Consider the following 27,864-nt stretch of genomic DNA (forward strand, 5'->3'; position numbering starts at 1 on the left):
TCGGGCCCTAAAAGTCCCTGGGCAGCTGCGAATGATCCCGTGGCTCCGCCCCTTCTCCCTGCTTGTTCCACCATTGCCTTCCCGAAATTCCATCTCCCCCTCTGAAGGAGTGTACGCTAAGCGGGGCAGACAGGGCAGCCGCACCACCCGCGCCGCTTCTGCGCGGCGGCTGCCCCGGGTCCGGCGCACGCCCCGCCGAACTCCTGCGCCCCAGGAGAACGGGCCGGGCTTAGGACCGGGCTAGCGGCCGCCGGGAGGCACAGGGAGTTCTCAAAGAGAAGGAGGGGCGGCGGAGAGCGGAGAGACGATCGGACGTCTGCCGCTAGCCGCTCCCGAGCCGCCTGCGTCCCTGCCCGCCCAGCCTGCGGTCCGCGGACACCATGGCCGGCGAGATCGAGGATCTGAATAGTCGGGACGCGCAGACTGTCTGCGATGGCCTGGGACGCTACGAGGACACGCTGCGGGGCGCCGTCCGCGAGATCCATGTAGACATCCAGCTGTTCAAGCAGGGAGTAGGCCGGCAGGTGGAGGAGGTGCTGCGACTCGCCAGCCCCTTGGCACACGCTGTCTCCGAGCTGCAGCAGGAGAACCGGCGCCTGCGGGTACAGCTGGAGCGCCTGTCTCGGCAGGTGGAGGCCCTGGGCCGGTCGGCGGGGCTGCCGCAGGAATGGGTGAACGAAGCGGCGGAGAGCCCTCAGGTCGTTGGGCCCGGCTCGCCAAGGCAAGGTTCAGCCGACGGCACATTCTCCAGTCATGCCAAGCTAGCGGTCACTGGCCGGAGCCAAGTAAGCAGCCAGGGAGACGGCAGGAGGGAGGGCCAAGGGCATGTATGAATGGAGGCTTCACGCGTGTTGCCAGGCTGCGTTGGCACGGGGTAATGTTTAGGGACACGGGGTTCCTCTTTTGAGGTGCGGGGTCAGTGGTATTTTGGGACGTGCTCTGGGAAATGGTTTTGGCTGTTATACTACCTGGAAATCTACCTGATTATGGCTCTGTTTGGTCAGACTGGGATCTTGGTTAGAGTGGTAGCAACCTGTTACTTTCCTGCAGTTATAAATAAAAGGAGAAGGGCAGTCTTGGCTATTGATGTATGTATGTACACGAATATTTTTGTATCCTTTCTTGGACTCGAGTTTGGAGGATCTGTGTGCCAGCAATGCCGTTTGCCAGCTGGCAAGCTCACTAAGGGGAATAGCTTAGCATATAGTGGGCAGTAAAGTTTCCCTAAGATAACATCCTGGAGTGAGACAGTTTTGCTGTCCAGCCACTTTCCCTCACTGCTGAAGCTTGTCCTTGAGAGGTCAACATAAGCTGTCGTGGTCTCTGTGACCTAAACTTGCACAAATGTAGTCATTCCTCATGGTGATAAAACTTTCTGCAGTGTGATGGAGCATTGTATCTTGGTGCATAGAAACCCCAATTACTGGAAAGCCCATCTGGTACTGAGATGTTTTGTGTAACCCTTTTTCTGTGTCTGTCTCTGCAAGAAGAGTTGAGAGCTCCTGCGCAATCCTTGATGTGAGGAGAGCACAACCAGACAGTACACTGTGATTCAGTCACATAAAACTGGGGTACCAGAGACTTGGCTTTCACAGATGACAGCCTGTTTCACATCCTCTTGGTTAAGCAAGTCTTAAGGGAGTTTTAAAACTGCTGAAGCTCAAAAAACTGGTCTGTGGTGTATCCAGGCTTGAGGTTAAAAAAGAAAAGTTTGGATATTAAATTTGCTAGAAGTGGTGAGAATGAGCAGAGTCTGTATTGCATTCCAGCCCTCTTCATTCCTACTGACCTGTGAATGGGGGCATTGGGCTTCCTACCTCTGGGCAAATGAAAAGGTAGATCTGCTGTTTGATACATTGTAGCAACTGCTGCCTTTTCCCCCACTTGAGAAAGGTAAGCAGCATCCATACAACTTCCAGACTGGTTCTTTTCTGCAGAGCTATCCACACTTGCTTGTATTGTGAGGAGTAGAAGTAAGATGAGTGATATGAAAGGCACAAGAGATTGTGGTCCCTCACTTCATTTCACTCACTCCATCACCACTGTCTACGTTGTGGTGTGTACTTCAGTCTGTGAAGAGTCTTGCATCAATATTATGTCAATATCCAGCTTTAGGTATCAGTCCACATTAAAGCACAGTATGAGCTTTTGTTTGGATGGGAATCTTCCTACTTTGCTTTGAGGGTTCAGGGAAGATCACTTAAATGCTGATCTTTCTTCAGTGCCCTCCCAACAATTTAGGCTGGAGAAGTTCCCAAGTTAGCAGAGCTGACCGAAAGGGAATTTCAGTACTGAGAACTATGGGAGATGCAGCTGCAGCTGTACACACCAAATTTGTGCAGTGAAAACATGAATTTGTAGGTCAGGTTCTTATGTGGCTGCACACAAATGGCGAAAGAGCAAGCCTTGGTTGCTGTGCCAGTCACCCAGATACTCTGTAATGAACACTTCCTGTGTTCATTACATTCCATATATTCCTCCAGTTGATGCCATTTCTGGTTATATGACCGAAGCATTTGAAACAGAATACCATAAATGGCACTGTGTGTGTTTTCAGACACACGAGTACCTATGATAAAACTGGTGACACTTCTAGTCTTAGTAAATACTTATAGAAGTGTGAGATCTGAGAAGCAAATAATACTGACCCAGAAATAGTAGCAAATCAAGATGTGCTCTTTTGCTCCTGAAAAGATTTATTGGTTCAGTTCTTTTATAGTGTGATCAATACAGCATTAATTGGATACCGAAGATTCTGAGCACCTTCGGTGTCTGAACCATTATTTTCTAATATTGCTAGATTATTGTCCTGGTAATTTCATTGGGGAAAAAAAATGAATCCAGGGAGTTCTAAGCATAGTTCAGAAGTAAGGACACAAATCTCCTTTTAATTCTAATCTGGGAAATTTCTGCTATGCTATTTCTGTATACCATTTATGCTATTTCTGTATACCATTTAGACTGGTATACAGCAGTCTAAATGCTGGTTTAGGTGAAATTTTAAATGGCTGTTAGCCGTTCTGATTTGGAGGTATTTCTGTTGTTTTGATGCCAGACTTCAACTCAGCTCTCTTAATCAGTTCTTGAGAACTGCTTTCACAATGGTGGAAAATAGGGGATATTTGAAAAATTAGTTTCAAAGCTCTGGATCCTGGAGACGTACCTTGCACTACTGAGCATTTACAAAGGAAGAGTTTTGATCTTTTTTTTGTTGATCTGATTTTACATTTTGACAGGAGCTTTATAAATTATTATATTTCCTTAGTTTTTGTGATTGAGCATTGTTGCCGCTGAAGATGAATAGATCACACGGACACGGGTCGAGGTGTGGTGAAGAGAGGAGAGAGTTTATTTTTCCTCCCAGGATTTATAGGCTCCTGACCACAGCCAGGGATTGGATGGTCAGGATAACACTTTCTCACTGCACTGGCCATAAGAGATGTCCATCACAAGACGTGTAACAGAAAGAATGTACACATATCTATGTTTACAGTTACTGTCCTGGGAAAGTCTTTAGAAAACCATGTCAGCAAGCTCAGAAGCTGAGTTTTCAGGGCGACAGAGCATGATGCCTTTGTTAAGAGGGAGGACTAAAAGTACTTTAAGAGGGTTCTGTTTTAAAACTGTCAGAAGAGTTTCTGTATAATTTGGACAAATAGCTGCAGAGAATCTGCCTGCTATTTGATAATTTGGCTATTTGCCAGTGGTCAAAGCTGCAGAGAGATAGATAGCTGGCTATGACCACCTTTGAAAGTCTAAACAAGTATTACCCATTGGGATCTCTCCCTGGTGATGTGATGGCACCCAGCAGTTAGTCAGCCTGTGAGTAACTGTGTAAGACATGACTTGGGTGTGCATAATGACCTACATATTTCCAGCAAAGATTTTCAGCAAAGGGCTGAGAGAGCTGGGGTTGTTCAGCCTGGAGAAGAGAAGGCCTCAGGGAGAGCCTGAGCCATTGTGGGGCTTACAAAAAGGAGGGTGATTTGTTTTTGTACAGGCAGATAGCAAGAGGGCAAAGGGCAATGGTTTTAAACTGAAAGAGGTTGGTTTTAGATTAGATGTTAGGAAGTGGTCAGAGGGTGATGAAGCACAGGTTGTCCAGGGAAGCTGTGGATGCCCCATCCCTGTCAGTGTTTGAGATCAGGTTGGATGGGCTCCCAAGCAGCCTGACCTAATGCGTGGAATCCCTGTGCATGGCAAGGAGTTGAAACAAGATGATCTTTGCTATCCCTTCCAACCCAAACTATTCTATGGTTCTATAATGACAGGGAGATTACACAATCCACATGAATCACCTAGCATTACATACTCTATTTCTAAACTATCTCAACTCCTATGTTTGATAAAGAAAGTCTGTTGGTTTAACTTCTTTATTATTCTGTTATACTCCCTGCAAGTATCCTTTTGGAATGGTGACATTTCAAGGTTGCTTTATCTAGATTATTTTTGTTGTTGTTTCTTTTAAATCACTTTGACATAGCCACAGGCACCTGCTGAAGCTGCTAAGAGAAAATCATTCCCTCCTGTCCATTTATATCCAGGCTTACTTAAGAAATTGTTCTATGAGAAGCACTCCTATTGCTTTTCTTCAGTGTGTTTCTAGCATGTTCCTGGTGTTGATGGCTTTTCTCCAAGTTGCAGGGTCAGTAACAGACAGAGAATAATTGTATTGTCTGATTAAGGGGTAAATGTGGTGCACTTCTTGCTGGTGTCTAGCAGGCTTGTTTGCATTTCCTCAAAATTTCATCATTCCCAGTATGTGATGTATCAATGATCTCTCTATATGCAAGGAACAGTTTGGAATCTTGCCTTTGTGTCAGTCAGTGGTGATACTACTGTTTATCAAAGTGAAGCATCAATTTCACCTGTCCTATGTAAGAAGAAGGGGATGTACTTCTCCTAGATAAACAGCATTTCTAGAGAAATTTTAGGGATTTGTATTGTGACCCTTGTGGTAGTTGGTGGTTTTATGAAAGACACTGAATGACTGAAATTTCTCATTTGAAAGAAAGTAATATAATTTGTGCCTGTCATTCTTCTAGAATTTGACCTTGTTGCAGACAAAATCTTGAAGACATAGCAGACATGCACCTTAGAGGTTTTAACAGCAAGGAAATATCAGTTGTGGGGTTTTTTTCCTAATCTTGTGATCTGGAGCTTACTTTTTCTGAATGTGTTGAATTTTCACTGCTGGCTTGCAATAATTGCAGCTTCTGGTTATAGATCTCCAAAGTGTAATTTCTTTGCAGCAAAAGAGGAATTCCAGCAGCCCTACAACTATGGAAAGTATTATCATCCTCCATTATGTGGAGACCTCTGAGCTACACAGAGATCAGTTCTACAAGCAAGCTTGGATAAGGCATCCAAAATATTAGTGTTAACTTTCTTTTCTTCAGTTTCACCGGTTCTTCATTATGTTGTTGTCACATGAGTTGTACAAATGATTACTTATTATTAAGTACAGATATATGTAGTTATCCCTTTGCTATTTATAATTTATGTAACCAGCACTGACAGAATAGTATTGCTAAACACATGGGTTTGTCACAAGCTTGGCATCTCCAAAGTGGATTTTGAAAGTACTTCAGCCTGACACTAGTAAATGCACATCAGAATCTGATCCTAAATCCTCCCACTGTTCTGTCAGCATGTGGGCCTTCTTCCCCCCCTCCAGCCTGGTGTCAGTTTTCTTGGCACTGTTAGCCAAACTGTAGCAGTCAGGTTTGCATGAAATAAGGTAATGCAGCACTTGTCATTGCATTCAAAAGCCAGTTCAGTGTGTAGAATGCTACGTGACCTTTGCAATGACCATGTCATTTGACAATTTTACTCACCCACACCTCCCCAGCTTATAAAAGCAGATTGATGTTTACAACCTACACGGGTATTCCTTACATTCAGGTCATAATAGCTGACATGAATGGTTAAACAGTTCTAACTGTATATCATGAGTACATTCTAGGGAGCTTCATTAGCTATGGTTTACATTTCAGTTCTGGATATGGGCAAAAATTGTTGACTGGGATCTCAATTGCACTAAACGCAGCAATAGAAGTTCTGAACCCCTGATTCTGCATGTTTTCTATAATTAGTATTTGTTGTAATTTTCTCAATCCTGCCAGTTACTGATAACTGAGTTTATTCATGCACAGTACCTTTTTCTTGAAAAATACTAAAGTTTCAAAATAGATTTTTTTTCAGCTATCAAAACATCTGAATACAACTATGCAGTCAATGAAACCTTTTGTGGACTGTGTGTTGGAGAATTTCTCTCTACTACTTGTAGCTGCTGCTTCTTGGAATCTTAAATGCAATAATCATGTATCCGTGAAGCAGTTTCTTCTTCCTTTAGATACACAGCCAAAAATCACATCGTTCCTCATGGTTTAACATGCCCCTTTACGCCCCAAAAACCCCAGCCCAACCAGCTAAAAAACCCAGTCAAACAAACAAAAAACCAAAAAAAACCAAAACCACAACCTCCTACTAAACCCATGAAAAAAAATCCTGGGTGATTTTTCTGGAATTATAGAGACAGATTTTATGAGGAGAATTTATGCTTTTCCCAGAAAAAAAGCTATCCTTACAGAAGTTACAGATTATAATATAATATGTAATGTCCTAGGATTGGATTTATTTTGTAATGCTTGTACAGTATGTTTTCGTAGTGTAACTTCTTTCTGCAGCAAAGAGAAAAAAAAAAAAATACAGAGCATTATTCCGTGCAATTTCAATCAATTTCTCCACTGTTACATGAAGTCTTCTGTTTATCACCATCACAGTGATCGTGATATCTTTACCTAACAAAAGATAATACCTCGTAGGTGCTTGGGGTCCTTTAAAGACAAGCATGTGAAGGTTGGTTTAAGTTATGCATTGCCAATGCTTCATTTGTAGGCTCAGGTCCTGGGGTTAGGTAATTGTTCCCTTCTTATTTTGTGGTCGCTTGCACAAGGAAGACCTGTTCTTGGCAGGTGTTTCTGGATATTCTTCTCAGTTTTGCTGCTCTTTGAAATTTAGTTATCATGTCTGCTGTCTGTTCTGACAGAGCGTAGACCTGGAAGACCACCAGAAACCTGAGTTTAGAAGAGTTTTTAGTTCTTCCATCATTGAAAATGGGCATCGATCTTCATCATCAGGTAGGAACAAGGCATGAAATGAAGTAGCACTGCTTGTAAAATACCTGATCTTGGCAGTCATAGAGCAGGTCTCACATTTTGGAAGGGTTAGAATCTGCTATAGTTTCAGGATGGATATTGTCCTGTGGCACCAACACTTTATTTCATAATTAGGAGTTTAACTTTTAAACTTTGTCTTTACTGTTAAGCATGAACTATGATGTTTTGTAAATTAGAGGCTATTACTGCTGCATTAACTTGAGACACAAGCAATAAGGCCTGCTATGCTGAGTGCCATTATAGCCTTGCATTCCAAAACATCTTGCAAGTCACCCGTCTGCTTCCATCATCCTTCAGTGTAGGACAGACTTACCATCTCCACTTTAGAGAAAGTCATACAGTGTTTCATAAAACCATGAAAAGAACAAAAATGCTGCTTCCTTAACCAGGGCAGGAGATTGGGAATGAGAGCTGCGCAGAGGAAGAGAAGCTTACCAAATCCAAATGCTAGTATATTAATGATCTGAAGACATTGTTCCTGACAATGACGTAGCGTAAGTGCGATGACTGCAAGGATCACTTGCACTAGGGTTGTTTCTGCTACATTAATGGTACAATGTTTCACAGGGGAATAAGTCCAATGACTTGCAAAATAAAGTTGTTGCATGGACACTGGTTTGTAACTTTCTTACAAATCTGCAAACAAATTTACTTCCTCTCTCCCGTTTTTTATTCAGGTCAGGCAAAAGTTGCCCATGAACTGACTTGTTTTCAGATGTCAGAATCTTCTCCCCCTGAAGCCCATGCCCCTGCAGTCACCTTACAGATGCCCCATCTTCCAGTTACTGCAGTAACCAGGACATCTGAGAAGTTTTCAGGAGAGAACATCTGTCCAACAGGAGCAACTAATACATCTTTTTGCCTGCCGGGACAGGGCAAGAGCACAAATGCATTGGGAGTAAAATCTTCCAACCAGCCAGGTAAAAGAGAGAAAAATAACTTGCTGAAGCTGCACGCTGTTTCCTTTCTTCAACTGGTGCTATGAGTATTGTCTTGTCACCTAGTGGTAAATATTAAATCTTGCTTCTATGGCTATATATCCCATTGTGGGACACTCCAGTTTGGAATACTGTGGGTCCTAGCTGGAGGTTTTGGATGTAATCTGCAGAGAATTTTTGTCCCCAGTGTAGTTGTGTTTTTAGTGAAGCATATCTTACAGCAGTTACTGAGTTAAATAAGTTACTACATCTCTTAAGCATGCCCAGCTCTTTTAATGAAATTTGTAGACATTTTTAGTGCTTTGAGACTGGAGGCTCTGTGAGAAGTTAGGCAGATATTTGGCTAAGTTAGATATTTGGCTAACATGTTCCAGTAGTCATTTGGAGGAAAGAAGGAATTACTGACAGCAGTCTGACACATATACACACATTAATGATTGCAGAATCTTAGTTATATTGAAACTGAGTTTAAAACAAACAAACAAACAAAAAAAATCACACTGAAGCTATTCGTCCTTGGCTGTGATACTTATGAATTGGACTAAATATATTGGTCAGAAATTACAGAAGGAGACCAGATGGAATTGGTAGCAAAAGATTATTTTCTGATTATTCATTCAATTTTTATCTTATTAAATCTGAGAATGCAGCAAACACTCCCTTTGCCTTTTTTTTTAATTTATTTTTTGTGCTGCTGCAGTGAAGGACTGGAATTCAATTACAACGAGAACAACAGATTCATCTGCCACTGGAGGTGAGTGCTCCTACCTGCATGCCCTTATGCAACAAAAATTGAGAGAGATTTCATGCTTTTTGGGTTCAGGTCTGAGCATGTAGTTATGGTCTGTGGGTGCACAGTAATACCAATATTGCTAACAAGTCTGTATGCAGACTCATACAATCATGAACACTTGTTCTACTCCATCAGCTTTTCTATCAGTTCAAAGTGAGGTGTACTTACCGTTATTTGCACAGTGATGTACGTGTGTACTATTAGGCAATCTCTGCAGTGGAAATCATAGGTGCCAGAGAAGTGTGTCAGGCAGACAGCTTGAGCAGTGAAGATTTCAGCTGATGAAGTGAAAACTGGGACTGTATACAAGGTAATGGCAGTTGAAAAGTGGTGTGCCCATCCATGTATATTGAAGCAAATGACATTGAGCAAGATAGGAGTCTCCTTTGTAATATGAATGTGGCAAAGGACAAGATGTTTTAAGGATTTCTGATCTCAGTTGAAATAGATGAGTTGAGCTCTCTCCAAAAGTACCTCTGATTGCTGTCACCAAGATCTTACTGTCTGCACAATGTACTGGCATTTCACAGTGGTCCCAAGTGTTGGCTTATTTAGCAAAATATGTGGCTCTTCCAGAATAAAGATCACACTCCTCCTCATCTGAGAACATCTGAGATTTGCATAAATATCTGGCAATTGCTAGTGGTCACAAATTTGTCACACCTGTAGGCTGGCATCTACCAGTGTGTTTCACATGAGAAGTGTAGTTGATCTGAATCACTTCTACAAGAACGGGAGAATTCTGCATTTTCAGAGAGTGACTTAGACAGTGATCAGGTTGGATTTCTATTAAGATGCCAGCCCTTTGTGTAAAAGGAGTGTTCAAGAAATTAGTTGCTGAACAGGTTTTGGCTTTACATTACATTAACACTGTACATTAACACTGGGCAAGACGCTCCACTGTTCTGCAGCTATAGAGCATTGCTGGAGTCCAGAGCTGAGCCCTAAGAGGCAAAGCACAAAAAGTAGAACCTCAGGGGTGGACAGAGGAAGACGCAAAGTTGGTTTTAAGCCACATTGGCAACTTTGAGTCTGTTCTACTTTACAAATGAAAACATCTTCCTAGTAGAAATTAGATAATTTAAATTATGCACTCAGTTACGTTAAACTTCCCAGGGCTTGTCTGCTAGAATGACTTTTGCAAGAACCACTTTTTCCTTTAACAGAAATGTCAGTGGCAGTGTGCCCTCCTTTGAGGTCTACACAAAGGCCTGAAGTGATCTGATCTGAGTGTGGCTTTATCAAAGACATCCTCTCAGAGTGTTTTCTGGTATGCTTACACTATCCTCACTGCAGTGCAACAGTTTTATAGAAAAATTCAACTGCTGGGGAAAATTCCTCCCCAGCTTGATAGCTCATAGAGGCCTGCAGCTTTACCGTGTGGTGACTAAAAATCAATGTGTACCTATCCATCGGGAAAGCACATGAGGAAAGTTTCTATTTGAAAGCACACGAGGAAAGTTTCTGCACTAATGCGTCTTTTCTGTTTTTATATAGAGAATGCTACTTCTGTCACCAAGTCTGTCTCAGCTGTGAACTACGGGCTGTGTAGTGGAGCCAAAACTGGTGAAAGGTATGCATTTTTCATGACATTTTGTTAGGCCATTGTTGTCAATATAGTCTAAAGGCACAGGTGCTCTGCTGACTTGGAAAAAAGGTGAGTCCCAGATGCTGTATTTTAAGCATTGGATGTATAATTGTCAATTAATCTACTTGCCCCATAATGTCTTACATTAACATAGGTAGTTCATTTAATACATGTTCTATGACCATCAACATGTAAATGGGCATATTCCTCTTAACCACACATCTACTTTCAAGGAATAACCAATCAATGGCTACTGGAATAATCACACTTTCTGTACTAAAACCATCCTAGTGATGCACTGTACGTAGTAGTTTTCATTCAACACGGCCGTGTATATACATACCCTGAATGTTCTCAGGTGAAACATACCAGGTTATTTATTGATTGTACTAATGGGAAATCAGCAACCTGCTGTATATATCATGCTAAATGTCTAGTTTGAGGACCATTCATTTCCCCTAAACCCCCTGCATGACTTGCTCTTTTGTGCCTCTGATTCCTATATCAGGGCCATATCCTGGTTAATCCTCACATCTTTCTTTTCACCAGACATCTAGTAGACTGTACATCAACATCACACCTGCGATTACAGCTTTGGATAGCCTTAGCACATTGGGCTCTTTTTTGGGGGAGGCTTCTTCAGGCTGACCCACCAGTGCACCAAAGAACAAGAGTCACTGGTGCTATATTTTAAGCCCATTAAAGGCTGTGAGCTTTTAGATGAGAAAGGACAACATTTTATAGAGCAGTTTCAAGCAGACCTAACAGTGGATTTCCACATTGTTTTAGTCTTAACCAGTAAGACTTCCAGTGCCTGATCGTGGCGGATTTTTGTTAGGAGGAGGAAGCTGTTTGGTCCTTTGAAAACAGTTTTAAAAATACTCATATGTATTGAAATGAGTACTTTGGGCTTATTTTTGGAAACCAACATATGACTGCCATCAAGTATCCTTAGTTTGGCTAGCCTAGAGTTTAATTTGTAGATAAATGCCTTGCTGAGGACTACTACAGGTTATTTATTTACTCAGAGTTGCAGTTGCTTAGTAGAGGATTACATTGTATCACAATTACACCTGGCATATACAGACTTCCTTAGCATGCAAAATACTCATCAAGAAAAAAATGGGAGAGAAGAAAGTTTAAATCTCTTAAATTAGGCTTGTATCTGCCTTGAAAACAATCTCAAATTATGTATTACGTTTCTTCCAAGGTAGTTTCAACATCAGCACTTCAGTATTTGAGTCATGATACGCTGAGCACCCTAGAGAACTTGGGGTCATACCTGACCTCCATCTGTACCAGAAATTAATGTGTGACACTGATGTCATTGTTCCTTGCCTGTTTTCCCCATCTCTGTGATAGGGAATATCTCCAAATGTAATGTTTGGCTTACTTCATTAATGCTGATGAAGTAGTATATGGCTCAAACAAACACAAACTAGAATATAATCCTATATTTTTCAATCAAATTAACAGCTTGCAGTCAGTAAAGCAACACTGACAGAAGCTCAGAATTCTGTGCATTGTAAGCGAACAGTTCAGAAGTATTTCCTGAATTACTCTTCAAGCTTCATTTTAAAAATGTCACAGCCTCCAGGAACCCTGAAGTTGGAAATCGAAGGGATTTAGTGCTCCAGTGTGGCCAAAACGTTTTTTTGGTCTTCTTTTTTCTTCAAGGTTTTCAATTGTTGTTCTGCCCAGTGCTACCAAGTGTATGTGGCTTGTGCAGCTGTGTCTTATTTGTAACAGTACCTTAGGGGATTCTATACTTAAATGCTGTTGTGTGTCAATAATAATTTTACTTGTACTAAAATTGCTTTTGACTCATGCTGGTCCTCTCGAAATGGATCTTTTGGAAGGTTTAGAGACAACAGTTGAACCTTTATGCTAGTTCTTGTTACTGCAGAGAGTTACTCTTTTGTTTACCACATACTTTTCATGTCACATTTCTCCAGTGCTGTTGACAGTTACTGTGATGCGACCCACAGCTCTCACTCCCCTCCTCCTACTGTACATCACCAAGTTGAACGGAGGCGAGAATTGGTGCGATCTCAGACGCTCCCACGGACTACAGGAACACAGGCCAGGAAAGCACTTCTCGAGAAACTCGAACGTGATGGAAAGTATGTCATAGTCCTTGTCTCCAGAATGGTTTGTTAATGAGAAAGTAATTTGTCAATTATTACCAGCAGAGTAGAGTTGGATGGGAGAACTCTCTCTGCGTAGGATTTGGAACTAAGGGACGATATGAGGTCACTTGAAGTTTCACTGACTTTACAGGCCAAGCCTTGGAAATTCACAGTTACAGATTCCTCTGACTTTGGAGTTGTTCAGCTGAAGCAGCAGGTGCCTTTTACAGGAAAGAGTTCTGTGAAAGTTGCCTTCTCCATCATTATAGGAGGCTGCAAATATAGCGACTTTCTGTTGCCATTCATTGAGGATCAAAAGTATGGATGCTTCCTCATGGTAATATGATTTAAATAAAAGAGGGCTTGGAATTCTGGCTTTAGTTTAATAAAAATCAGTTTTTCTTGCAGGACCAACAAGTCAAGGTTTCAGCAACATGTTTCTCAAGTATCACCTGGACAGGGGCTGACCTGGGCAAAGTTGCATAGATGTTCCTGATAAGTAGGTTTAAGTTTTTCTAGAATGTAATTTAATCTAGTCTCTGTTAATTTTCCAGAGGAAAAGGAGAATCCAGAGCTAAGCTGAAGAGGTCGCTGAGTTTTGGGGTTGCCAGCGCTAGCAGCATTAAACAAATTCTGTTAGACTGGTGCCGCTCAAAAACCATGGGATACAAGGTGAAGATATGATAGCACTTTCATATGTCTCTTTTTTTTCAGGACAATTTGCCAAATTCCACGCTCAAAAGGTGAATGTAAAATATGCTAGAGAATGAGTTAACTTCCTCAAGGTCACCAATTTTTGTGTGGCAGCACTTCAAGACAGTTAGTGATGGCATGAATGAGATTCTATATGTCTATTAAAGCAATGCATTAGTGTTTTTCTGAAAGTCTACCTTTTTGTGATTATGTATATAAATTTCAGTACACACTCAGACATTTTGTTTTTCTTAGTTGCAGGCTGTAATTTTTGCATTCACATTATACATGACAAGTTCTGAATACATAGAGACTATTTTGCTACATGCAGGCCAAAGTACTCTCTTAATACTTGACAAATGAATTTGTAGTAAATGGTTGAGTTTGCATCACACTGTGAGCAAATTTTTATGAGGTAGCCTCAGTATAGCTAAAAGAATACAGCAGTTGAGATTTTATTCATTTTACCTGGCCTTAAATTGCGGTTGTCAAAGAAATACAGAATTTTTATTTTCCTAGGGATTTTTTGTGTGTGTGTGTGTAGTATGTTTTTCAGTGTTAATAATGTGCATAATTATTGCTAAACTGTACATTATATTATAAATAAGCAGAACTAATTAAAATTACGGTTAATTGCTTAGCAGAAAAGCTGGGGCTTGAATTTTATATGATGGGGAAGCAGCATGAGACAAGAGCAAAAATATGTTTCTTTTCACTGTGGCATTTGAAGGTAACAATAAGAATTTGTTATAAGAATTAGGTTGTGCAGTAGGTATGACTTTTCCTATATTTCTACCTATCTGTGTAAACAGGTATTGAATTGGGCAAAGCAGGCAAACATAGTCTTTATCTAGTGTTATTCACAACCACAAAATGAACTGTTCTTCAATTTTAAATCCTCCATTGGGTGATTATGGTTATATGTAAGCAGTATCCTTAGTTTCCACAGATACTGAGCTGCTGCATTGGGCCTGGTCCAGAGCTCGCTGATGTTGATGAGATTCTTTACAGTATTTTCAGTAGGCTTTGGATCAGGGACCTTGACTATGTGTTGGCTTTGCATCTGGGTATTTCAGGCAAAAAGCTTTTATTGCTGAGTGTACCAGGTTTTTCCCAGAATGTCAACAATGAAATGGATATACAAAGATGGGAAGAAAAAAATAAAGCCTGTGCTCTTGCTGGTGGGAAAGAAGGATAGAAAACTTCATTGAAGAAAAGTAACTGCTCTTATTTGTTCGCCTGTGCTGCATTAATGTGTACTTTTTTCCTCATGACAGCACATTGATCTCCAGAACTTTTCCTCAAGCTGGAATGATGGGATGGCATTCTGCGCTCTTGTGCATTCTTTCTTTCCGGAAGCTTTTGATTATAATAAGCTTGACCCAGCTAATCGCAAGCAGAACTTTGAGCTGGCCTTCACAACGGCTGAGTGAGTACACTAGCTCTCTGTGAAGTTCAAGTTTCTGTTCAAGTCTAATGCACTTGAGCAGCAGTGAAGAGTTTAATTATTATTCTTTTTGACTCTGTGTTGATGCCTTGAGAGGCTACCTAGAAGAGAGGCCAGACAGTGTTAAAGGAATTGTCCTAGTTTAGGGCAAATTAGGGAGGAAAACTCCAAATGGGGATTTCCCCAGGGAAATGCCCCTCCCCACCAACTGGTCCGGGAAAAGGAAAAAAAAATTCCTTGGAGAGAAGTGGAAGAAGCTGTTTATTTAACAGAAAATTGAATAATATTAAATAATAAAACCTCTTGCTGTTCGATGGGATGGCAAGTCTAGGAAGAAAAGTCCTTTTCATGTGATGTAGCTTGGCTCGCTCAGGTCTTATCAGTCCCTCCGGTGCTGGAAAGTGCCGAGGCCCAGGCCCTGGTGGGCCACAGGCGTGAGCTCCCGGGGTTTGGCTGGGTGTTCAGTCCAGAGCAGGCTTGCACAGATCCAAGAAAAAAGGAAAAAAACCAAAGGTCCAGGGAACTCTTCTGCTTCAGCTAGCTAAAACTAACTAAAAGCCAGAGAGAAGCTCTGTCCCGCTGTCTGTCCATGCTGCAGACACCACAGTCCAGGAGCGAGATGTGTGGGAGTGATGTTTTTCTTTAACACAAACTGCGGCTTCTTCTTCCCCCTCTCTTGCTCTCAAAGCCAGCCTTAAAGGTGCAGAACTTAATATATAACATAAACCAGACGATTGGGGATACCAGTATCATAAAGTCACCCCAGGACACTCCACCCCTTATCCCTATATCGTCAACTTATTATCAAAATTAATATATATATATATTTTAACTCTACAACACATACATTATATACAGACAAGGGAATTAATTCATGATCTTCACCCAACTATCAGATCTCTCTGAGGTACACATTGTGTTGTTCCATCTTTCTGCATTATCTACCATGTGCAACCCGGTCCCTGAGCAAAAACAACTCTACGAACGGGTTTGTCTGCACTTGAAGTAGAATTGATCTAAACTGTCTTTCCTAACAAACCTCTGAGATGTACCGCTGGGACTTTGTCTCCATCTACTTTATGCAGGGGCTCGGATTGGGCTGGGCCTGCTCAGTTGGTGGAACCTCGGGTGTTAACTATCCAGGTGGCTTTTACTAGATGCTGCTCCCAATTTTTGAAAGATCCCCCACCCAATGCTTTCAAGGTAGTCTTTAACAGTCCATTGTACCTCTCCACTTTCCCTGCAGCAGGTGCATGGTAGGGGATATGATACACCCACTCAATGCCATGTTCCCTAGCCCAGGTGTTTATAAGGTTATTCTTTAAATGAGTCCCATTGTCTGACTCAATCCTCTCAGGGGTGCCATGCCTCCAAAGGACCTGCTTTTCAAGTCCCAGGATGGTGTTCCGGGCAGTGGCATGAGGCACAGGGTAGGTTTCCAACCATCCAGTGGTGGCTTCTACCATCATGAGCACGTAGCGCTTGCCTTGGCGGGTTTGGGGCAGTGTGATGTAGTCAATCTGCCAGGCCTCCCCATACTTGTATCTGGACTACCGCCCCCCGTACCAGAGGGGCTTCAACCGCTTGGCCTGCTTGATCGTGGCACACGTCTCACAGTCATGGATAACCTGAGAAATACTGTCCATGGTTAGATCCACCCCTCGGTCTCGTGCCCACTTATAGGTAGCATCTCTACCCTGATGGTCTGAGGCATCATGGGCCCATCGAGCTAGGAACAACTCTCCCTTGTGTTGCCAATCTAAGTCTATCTTTGACACTTCTATCTTTGCAGCCTGATCCACCTGCTCATTGTTTCGGTGCTCTTCATTAGCCCGACTCTTGGGGACATGGGCATCTACATGACGGACCCTCACAGACAGTTTCTCTACCCTGGTGGCGATGTCTTTCCACTCATCAGCAGCCCAGATTGGCTTTCCTCTGCGTTGCCAGCTGGCCCTTTTCCACCTTTCCAGCCATCCCCACAGAGTATTGGCTACCATCCATGAATCAGTGTAGAGGTAGAGCTTTGGCCACCTCTCTCTTTCAGAAATGTCCAGGGCCAGCTGAACAGCTTTGAGTTCAGCAAGTTGGCTTGATCCACCTTCTCCTTCAGTGGCCTCTGCGACCTGTCGTGTGGAGCTCCATACGGCTGCTTTCCACTTCCGGTTCATCCCTACGACGCGACAGGAACCATCAGTGAACAGAGCGTAGCGTGTTTCTTCTGCTGGCAGCTGGTTGTACGGTGGAGCTTCTTCAGCCCGTGTCACTTGTTCCTGCTCCTCTTCATCAGTGAGACCAAAGTTTTCACCTTGTGGCCAGTTTGTAATTATCTCCAAAATCCCAGGGCGATTTGGGTTTCCAATACGGGCGTGCTGCATGATGAGGGCGATCCACTTGCTCCATGTAGCGTCAGTGGTGTGGTGGGTAGAGGGAACCTTTCCTTTAAACATCCACCCCAGCACTGGCAGTCGGGGTGCCAGGAGGAGTTGTGCTTCTGTGCCAATCACTTCTGAGGCGGCTTGAACTCCTTCATAGGCAGCTAAGATTTCTTTCTCTGTGGGAGTGTAGCTGGCTTCGGACCCTCTGTAGCTTCAGCTCCAGAATCCCAGTGGTCGGCCTCGAGTCTCCCCAGGCACTTTCTGCCAAAGGCTCCAGGACAGACCATGGCTCCCGGCTGCAGAGTAGAGCACGTTCTTCACATCTGGTCCTGTCCTGACTGGGCCAAGGGCTACTGCATGAGCAATCTCCTGTTTGATCTGAGCAAAGGCTTGCTGCTGTTCAGGGCCCCACTGGAAAGTGTTCTTTATGCGGGTGACCAGGTAAAGAGGGCTCACAATCTGACTGTACTCAGGAATGTGCATCCTCCAAAAACCTATGGCATCTAGGAAAGCTTGCGTTTCCTTCTTGTTGGCTGGTGGAGACATTGCTGTGATCTTGTTGATGACATCAGTAGGGATCTGACGCCGTCCATCTTGCCACTTTACCCCCAGGAACTGAATCTCACGAGCTGGTCCCTTAACTTTGTTCTTCTTGATGGCAAAACCGGCTTTCAGGAGAACCTGGATGATTTTCTCTCCTTTCTCAAAGACCTCTTCAGCCGTCTTTCCCCAAACAATGATGTCATCAATGTACTGCAGATGTTCTGGAGCCTCACCCTTTTCCAGTGCAGCCTGGATCAGTCCATGGCAGATGGTGGGGCTGTGCTTCCACCCCTGGGGCAGTCGGTTCCAGGTGTACTGCACTCCCCTCCACGTGAAGGCAAACTGAGGCCTGCATTCTGCTGCCAGGGGAATGGAGAAAAATGCATTGGCAATGTCAATAGTGGTGTACCACTTCGCTGCTTTGGACTCCAGCTCGTACTGGAGCTCCAGCATGTCCGGCACGGCAGCGCTCAGCGGTGGAGTCACTTCATTCAATGCACGATAGTCCACAGTCAATCTCCATTCTCTGTCAGACTTGTGCACAAGCCAGATGGGGCTGTTGAAGGGTGAGTGGGTTTTGCTGACCACCCCTTGGCTCTCCAGTTCTCGGATCATCTTGTGGATGGGGATCACAGCATCTCGAGTTGTTCTATATTGTCGGCAGTGCACTGTCGAGGTGGCAATTGGCACTCGCTGTTCTTCTACTTTTAGGAGTCTTACTGCAGATGGGTTTTCTGACAGTCCAGGCAAGGTATTTAATTGCTTGATGCCCTCTGTCTCTACAGCTGCTATCCCAAATGCCTACCTCAGCCCCTTTGGGTCCTTAAAATACCCACTTCGGAGGTAGTCTATGCCCAAAATGCATGGGGCCTCTGGGCCAGTCACAATGGAGTGTTTCTTCCACTCATTTCCAGTCAGGCTCACATCAGCTTCTACTAAAGTAAAGTCCTGTGATTCCCCTGTCACACCAGCAATAGAAACAGATTCTGCCCCTACATATTTTGATGGGATTAGGGTGCACTGTGCACCAGTGTCAACCAAGGCCTCATATTTTCGTGGTTCTGATGTGCCAGGCCAACGAATCCACACAGTCCAAAAGACATGGTTTTCCCTAGCCTCTACCTGGCTAGAGGCAGGGCCCCTCTAAGCCTGGTTATCCTTCTTTCCTTGGGTATATGTCTTGGAGGTTCCTTCAAGGGAATCAGACATGTCATCATCATACTTGTCAGTTTGACTACAGGCTACTGGAGTGGCTTTCTTTTTGGTGGAGTATCCCCCTTGAGTCTTGCTGTCTTCTAATTCACGCACCCGTTGTGCCAGAGCACCAGTAGATTTTCCATCCCATCTTTTCATGTTTTCTCCACAGTTATGTAGGAAAAACTACAGCTCAGCTCGTAGCTTTTTCTCTCTATCTGGGGAACTTCTGCGTTGAGTACCAGGGCTCCTGGTCTGTACTGCCGAGACTGGAAGAAGGTCCTCCCTGAGTTTCTTGAGATTCTCCTCTATTTTGTCTTGGAAGTTTTGCATACGTGTTTCCACAGCTGCAATTGTTGCCTGTATGGGGCCATGCATGGTATCTGCATATGCTCGAAGTTTCTTCACCATATCCAGCAGTCTCCTCCCGGTCATCTTGCTTCATTGTTGCTAAAGCAGAAGCGTATTCTTGTGGCCCAAGTCGAACAAGTTTTCGCCACATCACAGATGTACATGGCACCAAGTCTGGATTTCTAGTACCTAAGTCACCCACAAAGACAATCTCTACTATTGCCATTTCTCTCAAGCGCTGAATCCTCTGTTCTATGGTTTTCCAACGAGTTTGCTGTATATAGAGATCATCTGCACACAGATATCTTTGTGCCACACTTCTTAGGACCCGTTCCCAGAGACTGTAAGGGTCAGCCCCCTTCATCATTCCTTGATTGATAACCGGATCGTGTGACAGGGACCCCAGATGCCTCGCTTCAGTGCCATCCAGAACTGTAGCTTCACCTGCAGCATCCCACAGACGGACTAACTAATTATAGATTCATCAGGTCGTCAAGTGTAATCTTTTCTCAGGCCACGAAGGTCTTTCAGGGAGAAAGGTTCACCAGTGCCTTCTGATTTTTGATCAGTTGCTGGTCTTGAGGGTCCTTCCCCCGCATCGCCATTATCATCATCTACTGGCCGATCGGTTTTGGTTTTGAATTTCATACCTCTCGTGGTAGGAGCAACAGACACTGGCTTAGGCTTACTGTCTGGTTTGGCCACTGGCTTAGGCTCACTGTCTGGTTTGGCTGCTGGCTTAGGCTCACTGTTTGGTTTGGCCACTGGCTTAGGCTCACTGTCTGGTTTGGCTGCTGGCTTAGGCTCACTGTCTGGTTTGGCTGCTAGCTTGGCTGCAGCCTGAGTGACTGGGGTAGCTGCTGATTTATCTGCCTGCCCTATAGTATCTAGCACCGTGTGATAAGCATACGCTAGGGCCCAGCTTATTGCAATGATATTTTTCTTCTTAGAATCATCACAGCAATTCTCTTCCAGATATTTCCTTACTTCATCTGGGTTCTGAATTTGTTCAAGTGAAAATTCCCAGGCTGGGGGATCAGAAAATTCCTTCAGAGTTTGGCCAATTCTCTCCCATTCTCTACACCACTCAGGATTTCTCACACCTGAGTCTACTTCTGGGACAGGGGTCTCGTTGGCTCCTCTGGATATCTCAGCCCTCACTCTAGAGAAGCTGCAGACCGTATAGAGGAAGCTTAACAGCTGAACTACTAGGAAAGTGGTATCCTTAACATTCAGGGGAAACTGGATATTCTCAAAGAGGGACATAACAGATTCAAAGGAGAAGAAGGAAAGAAAAGGCTGAAAAGCCTCATCCTCTGGTCTTCCTCTAACAAACTGGGTACAATTACTAATAAACTCCCAAAATGTGCTATTGGGACTGGGAGGCAGGGTCGGGCGAAGAAACCATAAGCCAAACATACCTGACAGAAACTTCAGTCGTTCTATGAACTTCCTATGAATCATTATCACCAAGCCCAGCACAATAACCATTCTAATCCGTGCCTCTCTACTGTGAAAGAGGGCAAAGACAGGTATTAAAACCTCAAAAAATTCTAGGGACCAGATCTACATGAAGGCCTCTACCCTGAGAGATACAATGTATCTAAACAACATGGCTACTGACTGCTTTATCTCAATACAGAATAAATACAACTAAAAATACAACCAACAATCAGTACAGGTTTTTCCACTTTCTCTTGCCTCACGTTGGGCGCCAAAAACTGTATTTGTCCTAGTTTAGGGCAAATTAGGGAGGAAAGCTCCAAATGGGGATTTCCCCAGGGAAATGCCCCTCCCCACCAACTGGTCCGGGAAAAGGAAAAAAAAAAAATTCCATGGAGAGAAGTGGAAGAAGCTGTTTATTTAACAGAAAATTGAATAATATTAAATAATAAAACCTCTTGCTGTTCGATGGGATGGCAAGTCTAGGAAGAAAAGTCCTTTTCATGTGATGTAGCTCAGCTCGCTCAGGTTCTTATCAGTCCCTCCGGCGCTGGAAAGTGCCGAGGCCCAGGCCCTGGTGGGCCACAGGCGTGAGCTCCCGGGGTTTGGCTGGGTGTTCAGTCCAGAGCAGGCTTGCACAGATCCAAGAAAAATGGAAAAAAACCAAAGGTCCAGGGAACTCTTCTGCTTCAGCTAGCTAAAACTAACTAAAAGCCAGAGAGAAGCTCTGTCCCGCTGTCTGTCCGTGCTGCAGACACCACAGTCCAGGAGCGAGATGTGTGGGAGTGATGTTTTTCTTTAACACAAACTGCGCGCTTCTTCTTCCCCCTCTCTTGCTCTCAAAGCCAGCCTTAAAGGTGCAGAACTTAATATATAACATAAACCAGACGATTGGGGATACCAGTATCATAAAGTCACCCCAGGACAGGAATGAAGTTGGTATTTATTAAAAAGGCCTTCAAAGAATACACCTTGGGCAGTACAAGAGCCTGGCTGAGGCTACACCCAAGATGGATGATGGATCACACATTTTCAGACTTTTGTAAATTTCGGTCCATTTACATGTTGGGGTTAATTGTCCAATTATAGCTTCAGGTTATGAAGTCCCATCCTCCCAGACTGCTCTCCTCAACTTTCTGTTGTTTACACTTTTTGGGCCTGAAGCTGCAATGGTGTCCTTGGTTTTTGGGCTGGAAAAAAATTGTTTTGTCTGACTGAACTGTGAGGAGAACTTGATAATACTTTATATGAAGTTCAGAGTTATATACTAATGCAGTACAGAATCTGGATAATATGAAAGCTAAAACTTAAGGCATGAGTATTACTAGCTTGCATGTATCATGCCAAAAAAGATAGTAAAGCTCTGCAGAGAGAAAGCATAGAACACCTGGGAGACGTCACCTCTGACTGTATGTTACTTTGCTTGAAAAAGAACGATGATTGAATTAAGTGTAAGTAGAGATCAAGGCTGAGAGCTTCTCAGTATCTCAAGCAGGTAACTGCATTTCTGAAAACAGGCAGAGCTAGTACCCCCAGTCACACAATCCAGATTCTTTTTTATGCCTGTATAGAAGGCAATTAAATGCTAACTCGTTTGTTAAAGTCATTATGAATGGGAACTTGCCAGTCAGAAATAGTAACCTTTTTGAGCTGGTATCAACAAGATTCTTATGGGAAGATCTGTCCATGTGGTATGCAGCTTGGTTGGGTACACTTTTTCCAAATGGTAACAGGCAGTAAGAATACATGGCTAATGTGATAACTCAAAGAATTGGATTTGCCATTCACCATTCAGAAAAAACCTTTCCATTTTCTTCCCATAATGTTGCTTCTCCTTACTACAGCCTCTAGCAAAGAAATTAATTTGGGATTTAAAAGTGTTTTTGTAAGTACGCATTTATGTATATATAAAAAAATTTTGTTGCTTGTCAGTGAGTTGAAGGAGATTCTATGATACTTTTAGATGATTGATCGCTAGAAAACTATCTACAACTCTCACAGGAAAGCTACAGTGTTCTACCTCTGTTTATGTGAACAGTAAGTTTAGGGGAGAACAAAAGACACCACAAACACAACACTAAGAAACACTAGGTAAGAGCTATCTACAGAAATAACTATTCATAGCTGTGATTGCCTTTAAACTGATTTATTCAAGTGCCAGTAAAGCCTATTTTCTTAGTTATTGCTGTTCACCCCAGAACTAGCTGTACTGATAAAATTGATTCCTGCCCTTGTGATTTTTCATCTTAAGCCTCTGCAGATCTGTTCCTTTCTGCTGGTCCAGATCACTCACATCTTGAAGATATTGGGGGGGTAGTGGAGGAGAAACAATTCACAGCCACATGGGCCTTCATCAGCATGTCTCATCTCTTCCTGAGTTTTTCCATTATTTTGGAGCTCCCTCTATATTAATAAAAAACTGAGACATGGGCAGAGTAGTGTGAGATTGGGCTACATGCTACAGATACAAGGAAAATGAATGATAGTGAAAAAAGACCCGCCCCTCCAGAGCTTTAGATCAGATCTCAGTATAAAGCAAGAGAGAGAAAGAACAGGAATATTCCATGGTCATAAAAATAACAATGTCCAGCCTGACCCTGCTCAATTCATTGTGAAACAAAATGCTGCCGATAAACCTCAGGATTTCTTAAATGTTCCAGTGATGCGCAAATCAGAGCATCGAAAGTATCTTGGAAGCAGTTACATAATTCTTGATTTGCTGTATCTGTTTTATTGTTAATACAGGAAAATGGCTCACTGCGACCGTCTGATAGAAGTGGAAGACATGATGGTGATGGGTCACAAGCCAGATCCCATGTGCGTCTTCACCTATGTCCAGTCTCTGTACAGTCATCTACGATGTTTTGAATAAAACCATTGACACCTCTCCAGCCAGAAGGGTCAAGTACAGCATGCTAATGGGAAGAGTGACATTTTGCAAATAGAACACAGTATTATTTCTTGCTTTTTACTGTCTCTTTGCTTACATTCAGCTGTGTGGCTGGCTGACTAAAGTATTGCTGAGCAATGCCCTGAAGTGTTGGTCACATCACCATGTCGGTAATACAGAAAGAGGTTTGAAAAAGACAAAAAGACATTGGCAAAGACAAATATTATCATTTTGGTGCTAGTAGTATATTGCATTTTTAGGATTTTTATATTTAAAGATCACAGGAAGAAAATATGCTTCTCCTGTCTCTGTAAGGCTGGGGAAAATTTTATGCAGTGATTCTGCTATGAAGGTGTTCCATCTTCAAATGCAGGTAAAACTCCAGAAGATATCACCTTAAGTTTCACTTCTCTGGTGAGCAGAGTTAAAAAGAAATAGCAGATGGACAAGGAAAATTCTGTTTAGCAACCTAGAGTACTCAACCACTAGGGCAATAATGCCTCTCCTCCAACCCTACTCCTCCACTCCAGCATACACACACAGAAATCACACAGGCATTGTTTTGTTCTTTTAAAGTATAAAGAGAGCATAACTTTTTGTCTGACGAGTATAGTGACAGATTACTTTTACAAAATGGCATTTGTCTGTAATGGTCAAATCTCATGGTATTTGCTGAAAGGCTTGCTAAAGCCTCTACTGGCAGTCCTGGATTAATTTCTTGATAAGAATAGCAACAGCTGGGACTGTTCTTTTTCTGAGATTGTGTGCTTGCATAGTTTAGGATTGTAGGGAAGGTAGGAGCTAGCAAGGTACAAAATCCTTTAAACACTTGTAATAGAAACAAGCCTGTAACATGCTTTTACGTGGACTTAGGGGGAGAGCAGCTCTTCAGTGTAGACAGGACTGAACTCTTTACAGCTTGTTCAGCATAGATGCTGATTCTGAGGTAGATGAACAATACACAAAAAATATATATGAAAAATGTGGGAGTTTTGAAATAGCTTCAAAAGCCTTTCACTAGTTTCAGTTTTCAGTTAAATTAGCATTAAAACCACAGTACAGTTAGATTATTCCAGATATTCTGGACTAAAAAAAGCCTTGTAAAATGATTTCTTCCCTAAGAACAGGCTCATAGAAAGTAAAAACTGAAAGCCACAAGTCCTCTGCTCATGCTAGAGAATGTTTTTTAACCTGTCCTTGTGCTTTTTGTAGATATTTAAAAATATTAACTTGGTTCTGTATTGATGACCATTTATAATAAAACACGTCAAGCATTCTTCAGATTTATTGCATCTTTTGAGAATGATGTGACAGATAACCAAATAAAATCAGTGGAAACAACACAGAGCTTTTACTTAAAAGATTTTTGTTCTAGTCATAATTCTGTGTGTCCTGAATTACAGTTTAAAAATACATAAGTTCAATTGCATTTGAAATATGAATTTAGTTGTCTCCGTTTCTAGTCAAGTTCACTTGAGAAACCATGAATGAAGAAGCAACTGCTTTGTTAGCATATAAGTGCCATTGACTTCAGTTTTTAACTTTGTTTTGAATGACGATAAATCTGAGGAGTAAGCGTGCACCTCTAGCTCTACCAAATGCATTGTAAGGATAAACACATTGTACTTACGTTTTGGAGGAGTTTGGATTAAGCATGATGAGAAATGTGTCCAAAACTGGCACACACAATACACCTATTTACATTCTTACAGTAGAATACTTTTTATTAAGTAGCAGAGCCAAGTTGCATCATAACTACCACAAGAGGGTCAATACTGGCTTAATACATTACATTCTTTCACAGTCCAAGGTCACAGATGATTTTACTGTGTGATGTGAGTGCTGAAGAGACAGGTAAGGGCTTGGCCAATTCAGATTTAATAGCATATAATTATATAAAGGAAGTTTTAGACTGTAAAATTATTGCCAATTCACCGGGGCATAATCTAGCTTGTTTTTGCAGCTATTCACAAGGTATCTGTACAGGTTTTCTAAAGTCTTCCTGTTTCAGAGAGGTGATGGTAAAGATACCTGCCACCTGTTTGCAGGGAAGTGAAAGACTATAAGCTGAGTTGATCTATTGATGGTTTGTGTGTAAGGGTTAGTGCTATGACATACTTTTAGAAAAACTGACAGCTTTGTGTATTAAGAGGTCTGCTCTATATGAATAACTTCAACTATTTGATTGTATGATTAAATTAAAATTAGAGTATATAATGTATGCCCCCAACTGATTTTTCAGTATTTTTATTTAAAAAAAAAAATGCAGAGCATGTGTGTATATATGACAGTGTGTTTAGCATGAATGATAAACGAACAATCTAGTAAGTTGGTATAGTATATATTTTACACAAATGGACTGTTTCTTAACTTTTCTAATGTTTCTGTATTATGTCTAAAAGTATATCGATGGTTGCTTATTGACAACTTGATCCTACTTTTAAAGTCTAAATCAGTTTGTTCTGTGCAATATTTTCAAGATAATGTCAGCAGAGACATCATCTACTTTTTAAGACTATGCTTCCCACAGCGGGAAAATTGTTCTCTTTTGAAGTGTAATACATGGATGAATGTCTTTCATCACTTCTCCCTTTGTGTGATGTTTTCAATAAAGTGTTTAATCTAAACATATGCTCAAACCCATGCAAACTCTTTTATATGTATTTTAAATATATGTAATTACATATAAAACTATCCCAAACGTTCATCACTGTATCATTAATTTAAACCTGGCCTGGCTTACAGAGGTAGTTTTAAAGTGTCCAAAATAAAAGATGGGATTGCTTTGTGTAAGATGCATTTGAAAGCCATTTTTAGTTATGCTAATAGATATCTCTGTCTACATAAAGCCTCAGAGGAGTTAACATAGAACCACAGAATATTCTGAACTGGAAGGGACCCACAAGGATCATCAAGTCTAACTCCTAAGTTGATGGCCCATATGGGGATCAAACTCACAACCTTGGTGCAGTTATAGCACCATGCTCAAACATACTGAGCCAATAGTTTGAGCTGGAAGGGACTGATCACTGTGGTGGAGACCTAGTCCAATTCCCCCGTGCTATAAGCAGGGATATCCAACCCAAATCATTAAATGATTCTGATTTCAGCTCTATCAGATTGCTCAGAGCCAAGCCCAAAACTGACCTGATTTTTTTCCAGGGATGGGCACATCTCTGGGCCACCTGTGCCAGTATTTTGCCACCCTCATTGTAAAAAATTTCTTCCTTATATCTGGTCTAAATCAACCTTTTTAGTTTTAATCTTTAACCCTTGTTCTGTTGCTACAGGCCCTAAAGAAAAGTTTGTCCCCATCTTTCTTAGAAGCCTCCTTTAAGTACTGAAAGGCTGCAGGAGGCTCTCCCCTCAGCCTTCTGCAGGCTGAACAGCCCCAGCCGTATCAGCCTTTCTTCAAAGATTATTTTGGACACTAGTGGAACACCAGAGTTCAGACCTATTATGTTAGTCTGCTTTGCAATTTCAGCAACATTGAAAGAAAGCAGTTGATGATGCTGCTGTATGAGCTCGACCTAGAGAATACTCCTATTTCAATACAGTGGCAGCAGCTTTGCTGATTGATTCTCTGATGAATAAGACTATCTATGGTATTTTTCATTAACCCAATAAGGAACATGGCAACATACTTAATTTAGATCGTCTCGTTATTTCTGGTTGGTTAGACTCCTCCACAGAAAACGTGAGATTTTTCCAGACTAAGAACGTGGCCATTTCACAAACAGTGGACCCATTTTCTACATCCAGACAAAATGCACAAGTTTAGGAACCGCTTCTTTGTAAAACCCTTTTTAAAGGCATTACGATGGAATGCGGTAAGCGAGCTGGTGTTAGCTTACTTCTGCTGCTGTGCAGAAGAGGACTTTTTCTTCCACCCGTACCTGGGCGCTTACAGGTGCTGTGAAAAGGCGAAGCCGATATTCGCATTCCTCCGCCGCTCTCCGCTTCGGCCGGGCCGCCCGCGGCCCTCGTTAGAGGGGGAGGGGCGGGGGAGGGGCGGGGGAGGTGCAGGGAGGGGCGGAGGAGGGGCGGGGGAGGTGCAGGGAGGGGCGGAGGAGGGGCGGGGGAGGTGCAGGGAGGGGCGGAGGAGGGGCGGGGGAGGTGCAGGGAGGGGCGGAGGGGGGGCCGGGGAGGTGCGGGGAGGGGCGGAGGAGGGGCGGGGGAGGTGCAGGGAGGGGCGGAGGTGGGGCCGGGGAGGTGCAGGGAGGGGCGGAGGAGGGGCGGGGGAGGTGCAGGGAGGGGCGGAGGAGGGGCGGGGAGGGGCGGGGGAGGGGCGGGGGA

At 42.9% G+C, this 27,864-nt stretch overlaps 2 protein-coding genes across 2 annotated transcripts; one reads left to right on the forward strand and one right to left on the reverse strand.

Annotated features, from left to right (window-relative positions):
* The first annotated feature begins 79 nt into the window (after positions 1-79).
* On the forward strand, positions 80-26,199 carry SMTNL2 (smoothelin like 2). Its single transcript, XM_058854236.1, has 9 exons — positions 80-785; positions 7,052-7,142; positions 7,859-8,101; positions 8,820-8,873; positions 10,410-10,485; positions 12,456-12,623; positions 13,184-13,301; positions 14,600-14,751; positions 23,424-26,199. Exons 1-9 carry the CDS (start codon positions 381-383, stop codon positions 23,548-23,550), a joined length of 1,434 nt encoding a protein of 477 aa, XP_058710219.1. The 5' UTR covers positions 80-380; the 3' UTR covers positions 23,551-26,199.
* LOC131586907 (uncharacterized) lies at positions 19,034-27,520 on the reverse strand. The gene is made up of 2 exons (XM_058854237.1): positions 27,423-27,520; positions 19,034-21,868 (listed from the first exon to the last, which is right to left on the reverse strand). The coding sequence occupies exon 2, from the start codon at positions 20,724-20,726 to the stop codon at positions 19,728-19,730; it is 999 nt and encodes a 332-aa protein (XP_058710220.1). The 5' UTR covers positions 20,727-21,868; positions 27,423-27,520; the 3' UTR covers positions 19,034-19,727.
* Between the last annotated feature and the right edge of the window lie 344 nt (positions 27,521-27,864).

This window comes from Poecile atricapillus, chromosome 21, assembly GCF_030490865.1.
Source record: "Poecile atricapillus isolate bPoeAtr1 chromosome 21, bPoeAtr1.hap1, whole genome shotgun sequence".
In the NCBI taxonomy this organism is placed as follows: Eukaryota; Metazoa; Chordata; class Aves; order Passeriformes; family Paridae; genus Poecile; species Poecile atricapillus.

Excerpts from the sequence above, each read along its gene's own strand:
- SMTNL2 (XM_058854236.1), top strand. The coding sequence starts at position 381 with ATGGCCGGCGAGATCGAGGATCTGAATAGTCGGGACGCGCAGACTGTC. Across the intron at positions 8,102-8,819 it reads AAAATCTTCCAACCAGCCAG|TGAAGGACTGGAATTCAATT; the intron begins GTAAAAGAGAGA and ends GTGCTGCTGCAG. Across the intron at positions 13,302-14,599 it reads CAAAAACCATGGGATACAAG|CACATTGATCTCCAGAACTT; the intron begins GTGAAGATATGA and ends TCCTCATGACAG.
- LOC131586907 (XM_058854237.1), bottom strand. The coding sequence starts at position 20,726 with ATGGTTATTGTGCTGGGCTTGGTGATAATGATTCATAGGAAGTTCATA.